The following is a 22,863-nucleotide window of genomic DNA, read 5'->3' as shown; positions in this document are numbered from 1 at the left end:
GACCAACAGGCTCACACTCCCCCTGTCAATTCCCAATTGGAGATCATCCATCAGGCTGACCAAGGCAGTCTCTACCCCGAAAGCCAGTTTGAAATGGGTCCAGATAATCTGCTTCTTCCAAGTGAGTTGAGAAGCCTCCGGCTTCTTAATCACCTTGCCAAACCACTGTAGATTGGAGACAGGCCTCCAATTGCCTAGCTCTGAGGAATCCAATGTAGGTCTCTTCAAAAGTGGTCTAACAATTGCCTCCTTGAGACAAGGAGGCATCCTGCCCTCCCTCAGAGAGGCACTGAGGATACTAACAAGACCCTCTCCCATCATTTCTTTGCTAGATTGTATGAGCCATGCAGGGCAAGGGTCAAGAGAAGGGTCAAGGTGGTAAGATGAACTTCTCCAAGCAGTTTGTCCATGTCCTTGGGATTCACAAACTGAAACTGTTCCAACCTAACTGTTCTGAACATCAGATGATTTCATGCAGTATTAAAAGAGATAATATACAATAAGGTTAAATGATTTTTATTGTCTAACATGCAAAAGGATAACTCACATATAATAGGTGCTGTTTCCTCAGAGTTTGTTGGTGAGATCATTCAGATTGATGATGTCTGGATATTAAACCCATTAGGTTAAAAGACCATTGTTTTCAGCCAGGTTCAGGTGAGAATTAAAGGTCTCTTTCCCAGAGAGGTCATTTTCCCCACTGCCGGTAGCAGGGTTGTCCCTGAGGCGGGGGCACGGGGCTAGGGGCGAATCAGCATGTGCGGAGCTTCCTTAACATTTCAATCTAATATGCATCATATGTAAGACACAGACACAATTTAACACAGCTGCATTCCAAACTTGAATTCCAAAACTGAATGCTCTTGCAATAAAAATCTCATTTGAAGGAAGACACTTGGATTCCCAACACTCAACTCAAAGTTGGATGGTGGCCACTGTGTAGGTATAGTTAAACAATCCATTATATGTGTTTGTGGGATAATTTGTGGGAAATGCAGGAATACTTCCTAATGACCTACAGATACTGTGGTCCGTGCTGGGTGAACATAGTGAATAATAGCAACACTTTGGAGTGTTCAAAAAAGCATTGCTTAGCAGCAGCAGCAGACTCTTGGGCTGTCCAAAGGGAGACAGGCAGGGCTGCTGAGGCTGTGGATTTCTGCTGTGGGTAAGGTGTCTTCTCCTCCTCGTCGGAGCAGCCTCTGCGGTCCCTCTCCTCTCCCTGCCTTGTGCGTGTGCCGCTTGGTGCCGGTGCACTTAAACCATTTTTCAGATCGCACCCCCCACCACCATGCAGACATTCTGCCCCTTAAATCTTGCCACCAGGGTGCTGAGGAGGTGGCTCTAAGATGCCGGGAGCCTCCTCCATCCTCCTCCAGCTCCCTCTGCAGATCTCCTTAGAAGTCTGTCTTGCAAAGGGGGGCTTTGTACTCTCCTGACATCCCACTCCAGAGCTGGAGGAGGGAGGAAGAGGCCGTGCAGCCCAGCTGGGTGGAGAGAAGGAGGCAACTGAGGGGGGACGGAGCGGGGGAAACTGGGATTTTTGCAGGCAGGGCAAAGGTGGTGAGAGTAGCAGCTGGATGACTATATGGCTGCTAGAAAAAAACTGTGCGGGGGGGGGCTGCTCCCCTGCCGGTGCGGGGCCTCTCCTGGCACAGGGCTTGGGGCGACCACATCGGTTGCCCCGCCCCAAGGACAGCCCTGGCTTGTAGGGTCAGCAAGGAGAAGGTGAAAGACAAAGGCAAATAAGGAGCCAGTGCTTTCATTGGCTCTCAGTCTGAGACCGCCTACTAAGCGATTCCCTCTACACTGATTCTACACAGGCTGTACTAGCCGTTCTCTGCTTACATGATCAACATGGCTTCTAGTTCATCTAATAACATAGACTAAGCCATTCTTCTAGAGTTACATACACCAAAAGGGAATCTAATATTAACCTGGCTTGTTACTTGCATGCATAGTAAGCCCGAGATGCTGTTGAGGCAGCACACTCCCCGTCTGCAATTAATAATTCCACTATCCACTTTGACTAAATATCAGATTCTCATCATCAGGCTACCGTGCTATAACTTAATGCATTATAACTGCCTTCCTCCATAGACAGAAGCAGTATAACTTTGACAACCAGTCTGACAAAGGTTCTTGCTGTCTTGCCACTTGCTTCGGGTCTGCAGAGATGAAAGCTGCTCTCATCTCCACTAGCTCTAAAAGATGTTGGCCAGCATTATTTATTTATTATTATTTTATTACATTTATAAACCGCCCCATCCAAAGGCTCTGTGCAGTGTACAACAAATTTAAAAAGATATAAACACAAACACTAATTTAAGACACAGTGCTAAAAACAATATAAAAACAATTCAAAAACAATTAGAAATCATTTAAACCTAATTAAAATACTTTAAAAAAACCACACAATTTAAAAACCTTGGAAGGCCAGGTCAAACAAGTAAGTTTTTAGGGCTCTCTTAAAGGCCAACAGCGAGCCTAAACTGCAGATATCTGCTGGGAGTGCATTTCATAGGCCAGGAGCAGCGTCAGAAAAGGCCCGATTCCGAGTTGCCACCAGACGTACCAGTGGTAACTGGAGATGGACCTCTCCAGATGACCTCAATGAACGATGGGGATCATACCGAAGAAGGCGCTCTCTAAGGATTTGGCCTGTTGTCACCTGGGTCCCTCAGGTCAAGGTGGCTTCTCCTAGTTGAATGTATGTAATCTTACATCCAGGGGAACTCTGATCCTTTCAGCCACACAGATTGCACTGATTCATTTGCGAGGTTCTGGTTTGTTGGGGCATAGTGCCCTCACTCTGGCTGTGTGAACTTCACTGTCCATGTAGAAGTCAGTGGTGTCAGGTTTGGTGCTGAGTTTGTTCTTCAGCTTGACTGGGATTTCTGTCCTCAGCCCTATTCCACAGAGCTCCAATCTAAGGATGGTGTGCTCTGGTTGTGGTGTCAACTTAGCTTCGTTGAAGAAGAGGCCAACATGGGCTCCGTTCTTCATATCAATGATTCTTGGGTATGCTACTGTAGCAATGGCTTCCGTGGAGTTGTCTGAGATGATGTGGATCTCTTTGCACCGTACTGCAGTCAGCAGAGTTGGGGTGTCAATGTGTGGGATCTGTATCTTGTGGAGAGTTTGTGGTGAACTCTTCCATACTTCCTAATCTTTCTTTTTATCGGGAGGTAGCGGGGCGTCCCAATCACATGTCTCCATGCTTAAGGCTCTAAGGAATATGCTTTGCATAGTGATTGGGGTTGTGAATCCTACTGGGTCAAATGGGCTGTTTACAGTTGATAGCATGCCTTGACAGGTGAACAGTTTGTTTTGTGGTAGTTCTTGAAAGACGAAGGTGCGGTTCTTGATATCCCAGCTCAATCTAGGACAGCCTTGTAGTGGTGGTGTGTCTGCGCCTAAATCTAGGTTCTGTAGCTCTTTTGCAATATCTTCGGGCTCAATGGCGTTCATCACTTCAATGCTGTTAGAAGCAATTTTGCAGAGTTTTGGATTGTTTGATAGCTGCTGTCTTGGTGAACGGAATGGGGGTGGGGCGACCCAGTTGTTGGACTTGTCTTTGCTGAACTCTTGGCTCTCTGTTGAGAGACTTAATTTGTTGTCATCTGTAGATGTCTGAAACAATTTGGTTCTTGGGCCGCTACTCTTGGCTTGAGAGCCTTGAGAGACTGTGGCTTGGGTTGGTGGCAACGTCTTCTTTGACCTTTTCATGACTGATGCACATTCTGAGACATACCACCTGTTTCATCTCTGGAACTTCAATAGTTAAGAGGCACGCATTGCTGGTTTGGTCCATGCAACTTGTGCCCATTATGACCCACCTGAGGTCAAGTCTTTGGGTATAAGGGACATTGTAGGGTCCATTGCATAACTCTCTTACCTTGAGGGCCTCAGCAATCTCTCTCCATAGCAGGCGTAGGATCTGAGCATTTGAGAGCAGGTAGCTGCTTGGCAACGGGTCATAGATGGGGATGGTGCAGGGCGATAGCTGACGTGGGAATCTCATGCTTGTTGTCTGGTAGGTGATCACACTCTATCAGTTTGGGGAGAGGTATCTTGACTTCCCCATGGACATGCTGTATCACATAGCCATTTGCTCGTCTGCCAGATGCTATTGTGGTTCCTGCACATGTATTGAGAGTGTATGGAAGTTCATCTCCATGAAGTCCAAATAAGTCGAAGAACTCTGACCATGCCAATGACTGGTTCTTTTGCTCATCTAGCACAACATACAATTGTGCTACTTTCTCTGGCGGATGCTTGGGGAAGACTGACTAAAGAGATTTTGGTGCAAGATCTTGTAACACGCTTCTCCACATACCTTTGTGCACTTGGTAGTGACACAGTCCTGTGAGCCTTCCTCTTCCTTTTGCTCCCCACCATACCTTATTGCAGACATGGGGTTTTTGGAGGCCCTTGTCTCCTCTGCATCTGGATGTAGGGCAGCGATGTAGTTGTCACTGTGGCAATCCTCACACTTTATGTGGACTGTGCAGTCCTTGGCAAAGTGGTCAGTGGAGTAGCAGCATTTGAAGCAAATCTCATATTCCCTGAGTAGGATCTTGTGGTCACACAGAGGCTTGATTCTGAAGCCATGACACTGACTTAAGGAGTGTGGTTTCCTATGGAGTGGACAGAACTGATTGGGCCCTTTTCCCATCTCACTTCTGGATGCGTTGCTGATCAGTTTTGTGGATGGACACCGGCATCTTCAAATGACTGCTCTGCAGAGGCCCTCTGGTTTCCCTGAGACCATTGTATCTCTGTGCTTTGTAGATGAGCGTTGGGTCACGCCTTGTCTTGGCTGTGTCACAGAAAAACTTCACAAGGAAGGAGAATGGAGGGAAAGTGCATCGATAGTGTTCTTTGTGTTTTGCTGCCTGAACAACCCATTGCTTTTCTACATCCTATGGCAGCTTTTCTATGATGGGTTTCATTCCACGAAATATGTCCATATACGGAAGCTCTGTGAACTGCAGGTCTCCCTTGGTGTCTTCGACTTGATTTAGTAAGTCTCCCAGCTTCATTAGTTTCTTATAGTTTCCAGGGACTATTGGAGGAAATTGGTCTAACTGCCACTGAAGAGCCTCTAGTATGACTTCAGGCTTTCCACAGATCATCTCTAGCCTTTTCCAAGCATCTTCAAGGGCAGTGGCTAGTTTTTTCACTTGCCCATCTCTTATCCTCTGTACATGAGCAGAAGACCTGTTCCCTAGCCACATGGTGATCAATCAGGTCAAGCTCTTGGTTTGGAGTGATGTTCCTGCCATCCACGACATTCCAAAACAAGGCTTTGCAAGCTCTGTAGTCCTCAGGTTGGTCACTGAACCTCTGTATTCCAGTGGGCACTAGATTTTGATGGGCCGAGCAGCTGGCCAGATCTGTATACCCTGCCAGGCCCAGTGCGGTGTAGGGCAATGGCCCCGATGGGGCTGATGACTGCATTGGTATGAAAGGTAGCTGCAGTGAAGCCAAGGTCACTGGAGCAGCAGGAAGGTGCCAAGATGCTGGAGTGTCAAGCTGCGAGGACACAGCAAGATGCGAGGGCACTGCGACTGGAGTGGCAGGAAGGTGCCAAGGTACTGAAGTGGCGAGGTGTGAGGGAAGCACACTAACAATACAAGAGAAGTGGGTTGACACCTCCATAATAGACTCTGCATCAACCGTGGAATCCCGCTCAGCTCGAATCAGAGATTTTATCCTCAAAAGACCCAATAGAGGTGTCACCGCGGGTCACCAATGTCTAAATTCTTATTCAAGGGAGGAGGGGCATATACTAGTCCCTCTCAAAACCATAGACAACTCTGGTGGACGTGAGCGTTCAGATGCAATGTGTGCAGAAAACAACTGCTGCTTTGCTGCATGTATAGCCTGAGCATACATCTTCATATGCACTCTGTGCTGTAATCTATCAGATTCTAACAAGATGTACTGCGCAAGATAGAGATTTCTGAAAAGAGACACCCAGATATTTAAAGGAGGGGCATTACTCTATTTACTGAGTGTTAAATTGTCCATCTGTGTTTGATTCTACTGATAATAAGGACCACCACTTTTGTTTTATCATAGTTGATCCTCAACTTCGCCTCCTCACAGTAATCAGCCAATCTAACCAGCATTTTTCTGAGCCTGATCAGTGGGAATTCAATTCAAATATCGCAAGAGGCACCACTGTCGTCCACAGGGGCTTTGCCAAGGATCAAGGTACCAATCAACTGCTTGAACTCTAGTCCTGAAATGGCAGTCCACTCTGGGAGAAGGCCTGGTTCAGGAAGTGGGTAATCATAAGTTGTTTCATTCTGGGTGCTACCATAACTACCCGAGAAGTATTGAAACCATGTCTCCCCTGGAAGATGAGCATCTGTGGTGGAATCAGACTATGTGCCAGTTGCCACCCATTCCCAGAATATCTGATCATTTTTTTCTGGATTATACAGAGACCCAGCTCTCTCCATCGATCTTTATAATAGGAGAGTTTCTTGAATTTCAAGAGCTGCTTGTATTGGAAATGGAACTGTATCAACGATCGAACCAAGGGGCAGGATCCTTCCAAAACTCTGATCTGGAGTTGTTGCAAGGCTTGTCTCCTAAGCCTGATATTCTTTATATAGCCCCTCCAAATCTGACCCACTGTGCTCAGAAGGGGGTTCATTATCGAAAAAAATTCAGGAAAAAATATCATAAATGTCTGAAATTGGTAGCATTGCAAGCAGAGAATTGAACAGGGTTGCGATCATCTCATTAAGACCAATACGCCCATTTAAGGTGGTGTTTGTCTTGGATAAGGCCCTTCAATTAATAGCATATCACAGAGTGGGGTGCAGTAAATGCCGAAAAAGTCATGTCCAAAGGCAGACGGTCACTCTCTGGTCTGTGATGCATGTCAAAAGAATAAATCAGTGAGAAAAATGTCAGAGATACTAGAAAGTAATCTATCACACTGAACCCACACATGTTATCACCTTCAGTAACATGAAGACTGGAGAGACCAAATCTAAAGGCCAGATTCAGGAGGTAAACCTCTTGCTTATTCAGCACTTTTACTAAGGAGGTCCAGATGAGATACCACATATCCTCTTACAAGAACTGCTTGTGCTGAAAACAGAACTGTATCAAGGGGAGAGGAGAGCTGGTCTTGGGAGAGGAGAGCTGGTCTTGTGGTAGCAAGCATGACTTGTCCCCATAGCTAAGCAGGGTCTGCCCTGGTTGCATCTGAATGGGAGACTAGAAGTGTAAGCACTGTAAGATATTCCTCTAAGGGGATGAAGCCGCTCTGAGAAGAGCATAAGGTTTCAAGTTCCCTCCCTGGCTTCTCCAAGATAGGGCTGAGAGAGACTCCTGCCTGCAACCTTGGAGAAGCCGCTGCCAGTCTGTGAAGACAATACTGAGCTAGATAGACCCATGGTCTGACTCAGTATATGGCAGTTTCCTATGTTCCTATATTCCTACTGAAGGGAGGAGTCAGATCTTTCCACCCTAACTCTGGCTTAGACATGTCACAAGGCTTGGCTCATAAAACTTGCATGCCTGTCAGGAGTCTCCCACATAAGCCGTGAAAACTCTTTTTATAGACTGGGGGCATCTCAGTAAGAAATAAGTTACTTAAAACTGAGTCTCTAAAACAGACTGTTGTTCCATTTCTATCTTGGCTTGTCCTCAAACTGAACACTGATATGGTTCCTGTGTGGATTATTTGATTTTGGGTAAGGCTGGCACTCCACCTGAAGCTCTTTCCAAACACTGAGCACTGATATGGTTTCACTTCTGTGTGGATTCTTTGATGCACAGCAGGGTTTGTGCTCTGTTTGAAGCTCTTTCCACACACTGAGCACTGATATGGTTTCTCCTCTGTGTGGATTATTTGATGTTGTGTAAGGTTGGTGCTCTGCCTGAAGCTCTTACCACACATTGAGCACTGATATGTTTTCTCACCTCTGTGGATTTTTTCATGAACATCAAGATTTGTGCAACGCTAAAGCATTTCCCACACACTGAGCACTGATATGGTTTCACTCCTGTGTGGATTCTTTGATGCACAGCAAGATTTGTGCTCTGGTTGAAGCTCTTTCTATGCACTTAGCACTGATATGGTTTCTCCCGTGTGGATTCTTTGATGTCGGGAAAGGTTTTCATTCCGGTTGAAGCTCTTTCCGCACACTGAGCACTGATAGGGTTTCTCCCCAGTGTGGATTCTTTGATGCACAGCAAGACTTGTCTTCCGGGTGAAACTCTTTCCACACACTGAGCACTGATAGGGTTTCACCCCTGTGTGGATTCTTTCATGCACAGCAAGACTAGTGCTCTGGCTGAAGCTCGTTCCACACACTGAGCACTGATAGGGTTTCTCTCCTGTGTGGATTCTTTGATGCCTAGTAAGATCTGTATTCTGCTTGAAGCTCTTTCCACACACTGAACACTTATAAGGTTTCTCCTGTGTGTGGATTCTTTGATGCACAGCAAGATTTCTGCTCTGGTTGAAGCTCTTTCCACACACTGAACACTGATAGGGTTTTTCTCCTGTGTGGATTCTTTGATGCACAGCAAGATTTCTACTCTGGTTGAAACTCTTTCCACAGACTGAGCACTGACAAGGTTTCATCCCTGTGTGTATTCTTTGATGCACAGCAAGATTTCTGCTCTGGCTGAAGCTCTTTCCACAGACTGAGCACTGATAGGGTTTCACCCCTGTGTGGATTCTTTGATGCACAGCAAGATCTGTGCTCTGGTTGAAGCTCTTTCCACACACTGAGCACTGATAGGATTTAACCTCTGTGTGGATTCTTTGATGCACAGCAAGATCTGTGCTCTGGTTGAAGCTGTTTCCACACACTGAGCACCTATATGGTTTCACCTTTGTGTGGATTCTTTGATGGACAGCAAGATTTGTGCTCTGGTTGAAGCTCTTTCCACACACTGAGCACTTATATGGTTTCACCCCTGTGTGGATTCTTTGATGTACAGCAAGGTATGTGCTCCGGTTGAAGCTCTTTCCACACACAGAGCAATGATATGGTTTCTCTCTTGTGTGGATGAATTGATGCCTCTTAAGATCTGTGCTCTGGTTGAAGCTCTTTCCACACTCTGAGCACTGATATGGTTTCACTCCTGTGTGGTTTCTTTGATGCATAGCAAGATGTGTGCTCTGTCTGAAGCTCTTTCCACACACTGAGCACTGATATGGTTTCACCCCTGTGTGGATTCTTTCATGTACAGCAAGATATGTGCGCTGCTTGAAGCTCTTTCCACACACTGAGCACTCAAAAGGTTTCACCCCTGTGTGGATTCTTTGATGCCTAGTAAGATCTATGCTCTGCTCGAACCTCTTTCCGCACTCTGAGCAATTAAATGGTTTCTCTCCTGTGGGGATTCTTTGATCCATGCTATGGTTTGATTTACAAATTAAGATCTTTGCATGTGGAGGGATCTTTTTCATTCTGTTTTCATTGTGACTTTCTTTCAGGAAAGGAATTTCATGCACATCACATCCTTTGGAAACAATGGATTTCTCTTCCCACTTCCATTTTCCTTCAGGTTTTCTCCACTGCATTTCATTCTCTCTCTCATCACCTACAAGAAAAATGAGAGAAATCTTGTGATCGTTAAACATGGCTTCACAGCAAGGAGAAAATGCCCATTAACTTCTCTATGAATAACATGATATCGGAGACGTTGAGCAGAGGCAGACCTTGCCACAAATTAAACAGCCACTCTTGGTTGTGGTTAAAAGGCAGCTGATGCCGTGTAGAGCACAGAACACTGGATGCACCAACTCCTAGTTTCAGTCCTCAACATTTCCAGTTGAAACAAAGTCAATATCAGTTCTGGGAAGAGCCCTGTAGGACTTGGAAGGTCCCCGTCAGTCAAAATAGACACTATTGGGCAAGATGGGCCAATAGCAAATTCATAGGTTTTGATGCTCATTAAAGCCTGACATTGCTTGTACTCCCCCCAGAGTTAGGACACCCATGAGCATCCTCCTTTCCCACCTGGTGGATAACCCACCAGATAATTCCCTTCCTGATGTGTCTGACAAAGGTCCCTGTCTTGCAACTTGTGAGCTACCTGCACATCTCTCTCCTCCTTTGGAGCCCTCGACAAGTGGTCTTTCCTCTTTCTCTAGGTAGGACAGGAGGTCTGGTTTGAAAACAACAAGTCCTTTTTTGAGGGAAACAGAGAGAGAGAGAGAGAGAGAATATTTCAGCCACATTTAGCAAAAACAAATATTCAGGAAAGCTGATAGAGTCTCGCTGAATTCCGCCCCACCGTCCCTCCTTTCAGCCCCATGAATTGAAAAGACAACATGGAAAGATGTTCTTACTCCTGCCCAAGGATGAGACAGAAGAGCAGTGGTTATTTTGATTATGGAGGCAAAAAGAAAACTGATTTCAAGGATAACAACCAGACTTACAAAAGAGCCCAAATGAGGGGCTAAAAGCAACTTAGCTCTATATTTGGGGTTCTGTTTTTTACTCCTTCCTCGTGACTATACAGAAATTAGAATATGCCACCATTTCAATCCTCTCAATAGAAAACTCCCATCATACAGTATCTATTTGATTCTTCTTCTTGATTTATTGTTCTTTTAACTCAGATATACAATTAACCTCTAAATACTTTCTCGAATCCTTATGTTTGAGGAGTGGAGAGCAAATCTAGAAAGTTAACCAACTCAAATCCCTGAAAAACAAGGAGTTTTTAGGCAATAAGGTTGTCCTTTCCTAACTCTGTGTGTTTGTTTAGACTGTGGGCGTTCTGTGAACCTTCTGTGGATGGGGAACCATTTTTTGGTATTTCTTCTTTTTCTTGAAAAGTAGTATATGTGTACTAAATATATGCACTCCAGCCCAGAAGGACAGTTCCTCTTACACTATCTTGTTGCCTTGAAAGAGGAGCAGAGAGGCAACTTCCAGCCCCTCTAGATCTGCTGCGTAGCAACTACAGAAAGGTCATCAGGCAAGAGATACTGTGACCAAGAGAGCCTACATAGAACATAGGAAGCTGCCATATACTGAGTCAGACCATTGGTCCATCTAGCTCAGTATTGTTTACCCAGACTGGCAGCAGCTTCCCCAGGTTGCAGGCAGGAATCTCTCTCAGCCCTATCTTGGAGAAGCCAGGGAGCTTGGAACCTCCTGCTCTTCCCAGAGTGGCTCCATCCCAAGGGGAATATCTTACAGTGCTCACACATCAGGTCTCCCTTTCATATGCAACCAGGGCAGACCCTGCTTAGCTAGGGGGATAAGTCATGTTTGCTACAACAAGACCAGCTCTCCTCTCCTGTCTAGAGCCTGTCTGGGGGTTCCCCTCCTGAGGAGCTCCCCTCTATATCTGGAACTATACACCTGTATTTACTACTGTTTGACTCTGGATCCCTCAGATAAGTTAAGCATCTTATCTTAAATCCAAGGTTTTTGGATTATTGAAACATCCTCACTGAAATCCTGACCATGCATTGAGATGAAAGTTTAAAAGATGCAGTTCTTGCTTTCTGTATCTAGCAGGCAAGGACAAGGAGGGAGCCTTACCCAGAGAGGCCAGATGCCCAGAATTCTCCTCCATGACTTCCTTGTGCAGAGCCCTTTGGGGAGCATCCAGCAGAGCCCACTCCTCCTCCGTAAAGTACACAGCCACCTCCTCAAAGGTCTCCTGACCCTGAAATAAGAACAAGATTATTTCTCTTCATCGGTCATGCCAGAATCCAGACGTAGACTCAATGGGGTCCCTCTGCTAGACCCAGAGATTCCACAGTGCCATCCAAAGCCTCCCTAGTGGCAACCTGAGGGGAAATGGGCAGGGGAGAAAAGCACCAAGGGCTATCTTACACCCATCCTCCCCACTGATCCTTCTCTTACCTGTTCTAGGGATGGCGTGGCAACAAAATCCCTTCCACCACCAAGACGAGAAGGCCTGGGATGAGGCTGTGGGGTCTTTCCAATGCCTACAAGAGCGACAAGGGAGGTGGGGAGATGTTAGATCCCATTAGCTGCCTGGCCCAGTTCAAGGAGCTTCTTGCCATTAAACCACTACAGGACCCAGCATCTGCACACCCCAGAAGTCGTGTTCTCCCACATGGGAACCCTTAGTCATTAGAGTTGCTTGGAGAGGCCTCGTCAGGTGAAAATCTCTCTCTTTCTCAAAGCATTCACTGTTTTCAGCTTATCCTGCTGATTTTGTATGTGAATTCAGCCTAATTTGAATGGACTGGATTTATTTTTAATACTTACATACCAGCCCTCCAGAACAACTCTGCTTGGGGTTGATACAAAACAAATAACAAATAAGATTGTATGGTAAAGCAGTACCAAAACTGGGTGAAAAAACCAACTGGAACCCCAGTTCAAAGCAAGTTTGAAATCAATGATACAGCTCCAGTATAAAGAGGAGGGTCCTTCAACCCTTTGAGTGCTTAATACTTCTGAAAAATCAAGCAAAGTAAGAAGTCAAATAATTCTTCACACATTTCTATTTTGCTTGCTTCTGGAACGCAATCTTTTTCCTGACAAGAACATAATAAGCTGCCTTATACTGAGTCACACCATTCATCCATCCAGCTCCAGCTCAGTATTGTCAACACTGACTGGCAGCAGCTCTCTAAGGTTTTAGGCAAGAGCTTTCCCAGGCCCTACGTGAAGATGCTACCAGGGATTGAACCTGGGACCTTCTGCGTGCAAGCAGATGCTCTACCACTGAGCTACAGCCCCATGCTCCAGGGGAATGTCTCACAGCAGACAGTGTTCACAACCAAATGCAAACCAAGCTGAATCTGTCAGGGATAAATGCAATCCTGGACTGATCTAGCCTTCCTGCGGGACTTGAGAGGAGCCATGTTTGTGATAGTGCTGCTTGGAAGAGTGAAAGAATAACCTTTGAGCATATTTTGGAGAAATCCGTCTCCAGTTTCTGCCAACTCAGCTGGTGGCCACACGGGGACGGGCTTTCTCGGTTGCTGCCCCATGACTGTGGAATGAGCTCCCTACTGAGATACGATCCTCCTCATCTCTGATAATTTTTAGAAAATGTTTGAAAACCCACCTCTTCACCCAAGCCTTTTCAGTTCCTTAAAATTTTAAGGTTTTAATTTGCAGGTGATTTTTAAATTGTTTTAAGTTTTTGTATATATTTTAACTTGTTTTATGCTATTTTTAACCACCCAGAGATGAAAGTTTGGGGAGGTGTACAAATTTGATAGATAGATAAATAAATATTTGTATTCATTTGTTTGTTATTTCTCTGTATAAACTGCCCTGGGCCATTTTTGGAAGAGCGGTATAGAAATCAAATAAATCAAATAAAATAATAAAATACGTATGTCAAGGCCTTCCATGCCTCTGAGCAGAGACTGGTCTGACCTTAATGAGGAACATCTCAAGGACTAAAGAAGAGAGACTAAAGGGATCATTTTGGATTAGGTGGAGAAGGTGAAGTGAATGCTCTCCATTGAGGTGAAGTATTCCAAAGCAAACACAGAGAAAATTTTTTAATCATGAGCTAATCAGCCTTGACCTAGGGCTGGCTGAGAAAATGGACTTTTAAAGTAGCAGGGTGGACCTGCCACCTAGTCTTCTGAGACGAGAAACAAGAGCTTTGGATTGTACCTTTTCTTTTTAAGAATGCTTTTTGAGATGCCCGGAAGAGCTAAAGCATTATCTTTTGTATGCAAGCTAGAGTTCGCCTTTTGGGCCAAGATATTGAAACTTTCAAGCACCTTTTTAGATCAAACGAGAGAGAGAGAGCGAGCGGGTTCAAGCCCTGATTTTGTATTAATTAGCATTGGTTGTTTATTCTCAAAGAAGATCTGTTTTAACTTTTGCACTGATTTTGATGAAAGCCTTTTTAATGTAAACTTTTTCTTTTTCAAGAAAAGCCTTTTAATATCAAGTTTCAGTATTATAATGTTTATAGTAGATTTTGTTTGACAATAAAAGATACGTAGAAAAGAGGAAAAGAGCCCATGCCTGTAACATACCCTGGCAATGTCCAAAGGGAGTTTGTGTCACGTCAAGGAGAGTCTACCTAGGATAAAATATGTTCCTGATGGGCAAAGAGTCTGATCTCGACAAGCCCTGCTTAGTAAAGGGGACAATTCATAATTCAAAGTGCAAGTTTAGACATATATTATAATCTTCAAGAATTAAAAATAAATTCATTTGTAAACTGGTTGAAGAGGCTGGAGAGACAAATGCTTTCCCTTACACTAGCTATCACTCTAATTGTGTTTTGATATCTTGCACTTGGACCACAACTGCTTGATTGGTGGGAGTGAATCACCAGTTTGGCTTGTCATCTCCTGGCCCTTATTAGGGTGGGCAGCAGGCAGAGGCGCAGGCCGGCCTTTGGTGGTGGCCTTCAGGGGTGGGATTGGGACCAACTTATTGTCTTGGACTTCTGCTCACTTCATTGCTGCCTAGTACTTAGTTAGGCCTGGTACAAGTATGTGTCTTGGGATGGACAGAGATGGGGAGGTGGGAGAGGACCCTGGAGCAGCTATACCAGTGGTGGTGGGGAACCGGTGAAGATATGGCATTGGTAGGCAAGCGGGCCATTCTAGGGTAAGGGAATTCAGAAGTTTAATGGTTGTTTCTCCTTCCAGCAGGCCTACCACCTCTTTGACTTTGGAGAGCAATGCCACCTACCCACAGAACCTCGCCTGATTACTCTGCAATGCCAGGTTGGTTCAAAATAAATCTGAGGTAGTCCATGACTTGATTATGGATAAATTATGGACCTGGTATGTTTCACAGAGACCTGGTCGGGAGAGACTAGTGGTCCAGTTTGGTCCCAACTTCTCCCAGAGGGTTATTCCATGGTGGAGCAGGTGAGAGGATGTGGGTGGAGAGGTGGGGTGGCTGTGGTTTATAAGAATACCATCTCCCTGTCAGGGAGTTGGCCTATACTGAATGTGTGTACATAAGTCTAGGGACCAGGGATAGAGTGGGACTTCTGCTGGTGTACCGATCACCCCGCTGACCAATGGAGTCACATAATTCAACTGACAGATCTGGTTGCTAAGTTGGCATTGGAGTGGCCTAGGTTGTTGTTGGTGGGGGACTTCAATGTTCATTTTGGGACCAGGTTGTCAGGAGCAGCTCCAGAGTTCATAGAGGCCATGACGTCTGTGGGACTATCCCAATTGGTCTCTGGACTGACATATGATGCTGGTCACATGCTCTATTTGGTCTTTTGCTCTGATCAGGGTGGTGTTCCATGGGTGAGGACTCCTGTCATCTCACCATTGTCAAGGACGGACCACCATCTGTTTAAGGTAGAACTTACAGCCACAGCCCACCTCTGCAGGGGTGAAGGACCCTTAGGTGATTCACTTTAATCTAAGGTGAAGGACCCTTAGATTCGTCCGCCCAATGAGGTTACTGGATCCAATAAGATTCCAAAAAGCCTTGGAAGGGTTTAGGGTTGGCTCTGCTAATGGTTCTGTTGATGCTCTGGTACAAACATGGAATAATGAACTCACTAAAGCAGTAGACACAATAGCACCTAAGCGTCCTCTCTGACTTGCTTTAAAGATAGCCCCGTGGTATTCAGATGAACTAAGGGAGCTGAAGAGGCGAGGTAGACGATTAGAGCGCAAGTGGAGGAAGACTCAGCGCAAGTCTGAGCACATACAACCCAGAGCACATTTGAAGACCTATGCTCTGGCAGTGCGGGCGGCAAAGAAGCAGTTCTTTCCTGCACGCATTGCTTCCGCAAATTCATGTCCAACTGAGTTGTCCAGGATTGTGAGGGGGCTAGTATGTACCCCCTCCGCTTTGATTTAAACTTGAAACCATAGGTTACTCACTGTGATGTTTTTAATTAATTTTTTGCAGATAAAATCTCTCATATTCGGGAAGAGCTGGTTCCACAGCTACTGCAGTGGATGTCTGTACACAGGTGTGTTAGTCTTTCTGTAGTGCCTTGCCTTGTAATTTCAACTTGGACTCCTCTTGTAATTTCAAGAGTCCAGCAACTCCTCTTATGGGATTAGATTGCATCATTTTCAGTTCGTGACTCCTGAGGAAGTGGACAAACTGCTTCGGACTGTGTGTCCTACAACCTGTTCTGTTGACCCTTGCCCAACTTGGATTATCTCATCTGATAATCATATTATCAGAGAGGGTCTGTTAAATATCATATATGCTTCTCTGAGGGAGGGCAGGATGCCTCCTATTATTAGACCACTTTTGAAGAAAGCTGCACTTGATCCCTCGGAATTAGCTAATTACAGACCTGTTTCTAATCTTCCATGGTTGGGCAAGGTGATTGAGCAGGTAGTGGCCTCTCCGCTCCAGGCAGTTTTGGATGGTGCAGATTATCTAGACCCATTTCAAATTGGTTTTCATGTGGACCATGAGGTTGAGACTCCCTCCACAGAGGGAGTGTGACTCTGCTGATCCTTTTGGATCTGTTTGCAGCTTTCGATACTATTGACATGGTATCCTTCTGGACTTCCTGAGGGAGGTGAGATTGGGTGGCACTGTTTTACAGTGGTTCCGTTCCTACCTCTGAGGCAGATTCCAAATGGTATCGCTTGGAGACTGTTGTTCTGCCAAGCGAGAACTGAAGTGTGGAGTTTCACAAGGCTGTCTCCAATGCTCTTTAACATCTACATGAAACTGCTGGGAGAGATCATCAAGAGGTTTGGTGTAGGGTGTTGACAATATGCTGACGACACCCAGATCTACTTCTCCATGTCGACCTCATCAGGAAATGGTATATCTTCCCTAAATGCCTGCCTGGAGGCATTAATGGGCTGGATGAGGGATAACAAACTGAAGTTGAATCCAAATAAGACGGAGCTACCGACTGTGGGGGGTTGTGAGCCGAGAGATGGTTTGGATCTGCCTGTTCTGGATGGGGTTACACTCCCCCGAAAGATCAGGTACGTAGCTTGGGAGTGCTCCTGGACGCAAAGCTCACCCTGATTTCTCAGGTTAAGGCAGTGGCCAGGAGTGCTTTTTATCAGCTTCGGCTGATATGTCAGCTACGTCCATTTCTAGAGGTGAATGACCTTAAAACAGTGGGACATATGCTGGTAACTTCTAGACTTGACTACTGTAATGTGCTCTATGTGGGGCTGCCTTTGTACGTAGTCCAGAAACTACAATTGGTACAGAATGCGGCAGCCAGATTGGTCTCTGGAACAACACAAAGGGACCACATAACATGGGTTTTTAAAAGAACTGCACTGGCTGCCAATATGTTTCCAGGTGAAATACAAAGTGCTGGTTATTACCTATAAAGCCTTTAACGGTTTGGGTACAGGCTATTTAAGAGAATGCCTCCTTTGTCATAAACCGTGCCGCATGTTACGATCTTCTGGAGAGGTCCAGTTACGGATGCCACTGGCTCGTTTGGTGGCGACTCAGGACTGGGCTTTCTCTGTGGCTGCCCTGGGGCTTTGGAATATGCTCCCTGCTGAAATAAGAGTATCTCCTTCTCTGTTTGTTTTCAGGAAGACCCTCGAGACTCTCCTCTTCTAGCAGGCTTTTAATCAGAATTTTAATTATTTTAATAATTTGCTGTAATAACTGTTTTATGCTATTGTGTTTATTGTGTTGTGTATTTTAATCTGTGCTGGTTTTTAAATTTTTTAATTTTGTATATCGCCTAGAGATGTACGTATCAGGCGGTATAAAAATATGATAAATAAATAAAGAGAGAAAGAGGCCAAGTTGAAATAAACGCCGTCAGTCCTTACCCAGCAAGCTGGCACCTCGGTCACCCTCCTGCACCATCCAGCTGAAGGGTGGCTTTTCTCCGGTCTCCAGTGGAGCCTCCTCTGCCTCTGAGAGGTCAGCAGCCACTTCTGCTGCCAGAGCCACCACCTGCAAGAAAATAGCAGAGAGAAAATGTGGACAGGAATTAACATCAAGGGACAGAATATCTACTGAGAACTTCATTGGGTATGCTGATTAATGTTCCTTTACAGTCTGAGGAACCTGGAACAAGACCTTCTCAGGAGGGGCACTGAGATGATGGAGTTTCTGTCCTCAGGCGTTCTGCTCTACATTCACTAGCTTTGGAGTACAAGGCAAAAATAACTCTTTTTCATAGGGCTTTGGGAGGCACCCAAGTTTAAATGGAAAATGGCTGATGCTGGTCCAAGGTTTTCCTGCTCAGGTAGCTGTGACTATTGGGTCTTTGTCTTGACTGTTTTTTGCTGATCCTCTGTTGTAATGATTAAAATATGCATATAACATGACTTGTGGATTCGTCTTCAAAAAGGAGTATCACAACTGGAACATAGAAAGCTGCCTTATACTGAGTCAGACCATAGGTCCATCAAGCTCAGTATTGTCTTCACAGACTGGCAGCGGCTTCTCCAAGGCTGCAGGCAGGAATCTCTCTCAGCACTCTCTTGAAGAAGCCAGGGAGGGAACTTGGAACCTTCTGCTCTTCCCAGAGTGGCTCCATCCCGAGGGGAATATGTTCCGGTGCTCACATTTCTAATCTCTCTTTCATATGCAACCAGGGTGGACCCTGCTTAGCTAAGGGGACAAATCGTGCTTGCTACCACAAGACCAGCTCTTGTGGACCAGTGATATAAACTGCTTTAAGAATAAGTTCAGATAGAGAGCTGGAGGTGGGGAATGGGGTTGCAGCAGCCCTTTTAGTGATATCAAGGAATGTCAACAATGGTATGCTTCTCTTGGTGCAAAATTTGGATATCCCTGCATTCATATGACCAGGATGAAACACTCCCTTACCTGCTGCTCATTGTGCTTCTACTCATTTTGTTATACGTATTTCAAATCAACTTCTACAGAGCACAAAATATGGTGAACTTTTAAAAAAGGACCTTCCTGTAACATTTCAACCCAAAAATCCTGCTACCTGTTGGGATTTCTAAATCAGCCTCGTTCACATTTTCATTCCCTTGGAAGTACCAGGGTGAGAGAGAGACACTCACCTGCTGCTTTTCCTGCTTCTTCTCCTCTGCTTGGCTCAGGAGGAAACCTTCTGCCAGGGCCACTGCCTGGGAACTGGTCTCCGCTCCACATTCTCTCACCCAGCTCTCCATCTCTGGGGGCAGGATGCCCAGGAACTGCTCCAGGATCACCAGGTCCAGCATCTGAGCTTTTGTGTGTCTTTCTGGCTCCAGCCACTGGTGGCAAAGGCTGTGGAGTCGGCTGCAAACTTCTCGGGGCCCCTCGGCCTCCTGGTAGCAGAACTGCCTGAAGCGCTGGCATTGCGCACCTGAGCCGGTGGTGTCAGCACATAGGCTTTTCTGGACAAATCCTTCCTCAGTTCTCCTAACCTCAGCTGCATCAGGACCATTTTCTGCTTGCAGGCCACCAGAATCATTCTCTTCCATAGCCTCCATTTTCAGGCAGGAGCTGACCAAATAGAGGGGGTGGCTAAACCCTGAAAAGCCAAGATGATACTTTGTGTGCAAATGATGACACTTGGACAAGGAATTTCAGAGGCAAAAGTGGATCAGAGACAAATGTGAGACCCCCACTAACTGGGCAAAGAGGCACCTTTTTAACGTGCCAATTCTCTTTATTGAGAAGGGGGAGAGTCACTGGCCCTGTCCACCCACAGCACAATACTTCCAGTGACTGTTGCTGGTGTCTACCTTATGTTTATTTTTAGATTGTGAGCCCTTTGGGGAAAGGGAGCCATCTTATTTATTATTTCTCTACGTAAAGCACTTTGGGAACTTTTGTTAAAAAGCGGTATATAAAAATGTTGTTGTTCTTATTGTTGTTGTTACATGTGGTCCCGTGCTAACTGAGCAAAGAGACACCTTTTAAAAGCAGTGATTCTCTTTATTTAGCATGTGGAGAGCCATCTACCCCCTGCACAGCATCCTGCTAGTGGCTGTTGCTGGTGTCTATCTTATTTTTCCTTTTTTACACTGTGAGCCTTTTGGGGACAGGAAGCCATTTTATTTATTTTTTTACAGGTGAAACTCGGAAAATTAGAATATCGTGCAAAAGTCCATTAATTTCAGTAATGCAAATTAAAAGGTGAAACTGATATATGAGACAGACGCATTACATGCAAAGCGAGATAAGTCAAGCCTTAATTTGTTATCATTGTGATGATCATGGCGTACAGCTCATGAAAACCCCAAATCCACAATCCCAGGAAATTAGAATATTACATGGAACCAAGAAGACAAGGATTGTAGAATAGAACAATATCGGACCTCTGAAAAGTATAAGCATGCATATGTGTTCAGTACTTGGTTTGGGCCCCTTTTGCAGCAATTACTGCCTCAATGCGGCGTGGCATGGATGCTATCAGCCTGTGGCACTGATGAGGTATTATGGAAGACCAGGATGCTTCATTAGCGGCCTTCAGCTCTTCTGCATTGTTTGGTCTCATGTCTCTCATCCTTCTCTTGGCAATGCCCCATAGATTCTCTATGGGGTCAGGTCAGGTGAGTTTGCTGGCCAGTCAAGCACAGCATACTGTATACTTTTCAGAGGTCCGATATTGTTCTATTCTACAATCCTTGTCTTCTTGGTTCCATGTAATATTCTAATTTTCTGGGATTGTGGTTTTGGGGTTTTCATGAGCTGTACGCCATGATCATCACAATTATAACAAATTAAGGCTTGACTTATCTCGCTTTGCATGTAATGCGTCTGTCTCATATATCAGTTTCACCTTTTAATTTGCATTACTGAAATTAATGGACTTTTGCACGATATTCTAATTTTCCGAGTTTCACCTGTATTTATAACTATGTAAACGCTCTCGGAACTTTTATTAAAAAGTGGTATGTAAATATTTGTCATATTTAGGGCAAGAAATTTCAAAAGCAAAGTACATCATTCCAGCTAGCGACTGGGACTTCTCTCTGCAAAAAACCCAGACAGAGACCAAGACTCAGGGAGCAAAGAGGATCCTTCACTTGGGGGAATATGCACAGCAAACCCACAAGAGGTTTAGAGTCAGGTGATTCAGCTCTTTCCCTCCACTGACCCATCCCCAACAACACCCCCACTCACTCTCTCTGCCCTCCTTTGAACTACCGCCAAGAAGAGCCACATCTTGTTCTGCCCACTTTATTCAGCATATATTCTTTAACCCTATTCAGACATTGCACCAGGGCTTTTTAAAGGAAAATTCAGAAATGCACAATGTTGTCAGTGCAATTCACACACATGGAATACACTGCTACAATACACACCTGTGTATCTCATTTTACTGTGCACAAAAATATTGTATTGCTTCAAGTCACAGTCCATAACATTCAGGAACCTCCATGGAGTGGGATTTAATGGAATTAGGGATTTATCAGCACTATTGCAGATTAGATTCCTTGGTAAAGGCTCTGAGAGGAGTACCGGGTGGGGTGGGGGGCCGACGTGTGAGGCTTCTTTGGCAGGAGGAGGATATATGGGGACACTAGATCATAGTATAGGGTCCTAGAGGAGTTTGGATCAGTCACTTGACCCTTCTCATTATCAACCATTTTTTAACTTCATCTAACATAATACAAGTTTTGCATGACCTGAATTTTTCAACAGTAAAAACATTCTTTTAGATTCCACACCCACACACCCGCCCCTTTCCCATCCTCAGCAACCCCCCCCAACTACTCTCCCTGCCTTCCTTCCACCAGAATATGCACAAATATTCTTTTGGAATTGTATTTTTTCTGTCTGGTTGCAGATTAAAAAAACAACAGCCCCTACATTGAACTGTAAATGTGTGCAGCTGTCTGTAAAGTGTGAGAAGAACTGTTAAAAGTAAGTAGAAGTAAAACTGGTAAATTCATTTTAAAAGTAAACCTGGTTACGGAAATGTACTACTGCATGTGTTCTGAACTTAACTTATGAACAGGGCCCCTGAAAGTTTCTAAAATGCACTTAAATTCAAGAAGAACAATTATACAGAGGGAGGTACTGATGGGGTCTCCAGGATGAGCGGGGAGGGGGGGAGAAAAGAGAGTCCCCAATGTCAGTGTCAGGGAGGACTCCTGGGTGGGTGTGTCAGCTCTCCTCCAACAATCCCTGGCTGCCTCCTTGTCTTTCATTGGGGAGAGAAATGGGGTCACCCCACCGCCCATCAGGAGCTGCCTCTCTCTGACCTTTTCCTCCATCGGTTCCACAAGTCCCCACCAGCCTTCTTATCGCAAAATGGAGAAATAAACCAGATTCTAATTGTATTCAGTGCATCCATATTCAGAGGAGACACTTCCTTGGGATCTCTTGTCGGGATCTTTGCTGGCTTAGTAAAGCGCGGCGACCAAGCTCCTTCTTGGGGGTGTCGCAGCAGACACACACACTCCACAATCGCTCAATTGCTCAAAATGACAACGATCAATTCAATTTATTTAGGAAATGTATATGCTGCTCTTTCAAAGAGAGAAAGAATCCCAGAGAGGCTAGAAATACCGAAGCTGGCTAAACTAATACCAACATTTATTTTACAACATCTAAAACCTCTAACCAAAAAATAAAGTGATAAAATCAAAACCATCCTTGGGAGACGAAATCACACGCTACTTCTTGCAGCCTTCCCAGCCGGGAGGAATTAGGGGGGGGTCACATGTGATTACCCCACTTCTGCCGCCGCCTTGCCTTTGTTCTCCGCCTGGCCCCTCCGCGCTCCCCTCCCTTGCGTCGCCTCCCTCTCGGTCCCCACTCGGGGCTCTTCGGCCACCCACCCCGCCCTTTGTTTGCACTCACCCGCCTCGGGGTTGCTCGCCGGGAGGGAAGCGAAGCCGACAGAGAGAGGAGGGGCCGCTAAGGCCGCCCAGTCCTAGCGGCAGCTTCCAAAGGGGCCTCTCTAGCAATCTCGCCTCTCTCAGTTTAACCCTTAGACGGACCTTCCCCTCTTAGCAAAAGGGACTCTCATTCCTGCAAGAGAGAGCAGAATAGCGAGAGA

At 45.4% G+C, this 22,863-nt stretch overlaps 1 protein-coding gene across 1 annotated transcript; it reads right to left on the bottom strand.

Moving 5' to 3' along the window:
• Positions 1 to 1,620: 1,620 nt before the first annotated feature.
• Positions 1,621 to 22,727, bottom strand: LOC128341788 (zinc finger protein ZFP2-like). Its single transcript, XM_053288333.1, has 7 exons — positions 22,665 to 22,727; positions 18,926 to 19,380; positions 17,714 to 17,840; positions 11,871 to 11,956; positions 11,544 to 11,670; positions 10,081 to 10,173; positions 1,621 to 9,585 (listed from the first exon to the last, which is right to left on the bottom strand). Exons 2-7 carry the CDS (start codon positions 19,337 to 19,339, stop codon positions 8,087 to 8,089), a joined length of 2,346 nt encoding a protein of 781 aa, XP_053144308.1. The 5' UTR covers positions 19,340 to 19,380; positions 22,665 to 22,727; the 3' UTR covers positions 1,621 to 8,086.
• Positions 22,728 to 22,863: the final 136 nt, after the last annotated feature.

The sequence above is a fragment of the Hemicordylus capensis genome, chromosome 2 (genome assembly GCF_027244095.1).
Source record: "Hemicordylus capensis ecotype Gifberg chromosome 2, rHemCap1.1.pri, whole genome shotgun sequence".
NCBI lineage: Eukaryota > Metazoa > Chordata > Lepidosauria > Squamata > Cordylidae > Hemicordylus > Hemicordylus capensis.
This window is presented reverse-complemented; position numbering and strand designations above follow the sequence as displayed.

Excerpts from the sequence above, each read along its gene's own strand:
- LOC128341788 (XM_053288333.1), bottom strand. The coding sequence starts at position 19,339 with ATGGAGGCTATGGAAGAGAATGATTCTGGTGGCCTGCAAGCAGAAAAT. Across the intron at positions 11,671-11,870 it reads CCACGCCATCCCTAGAACAG|GGTCAGGAGACCTTTGAGGA; the intron begins GTAAGAGAAGGA and ends TTCTTATTTCAG. Across the intron at positions 10,174-11,543 it reads TGGGCATCTGGCCTCTCTGG|GACTTGTTGTTTTCAAACCA; the intron begins GTAAGGCTCCCT and ends CCCTCAAAAAAG.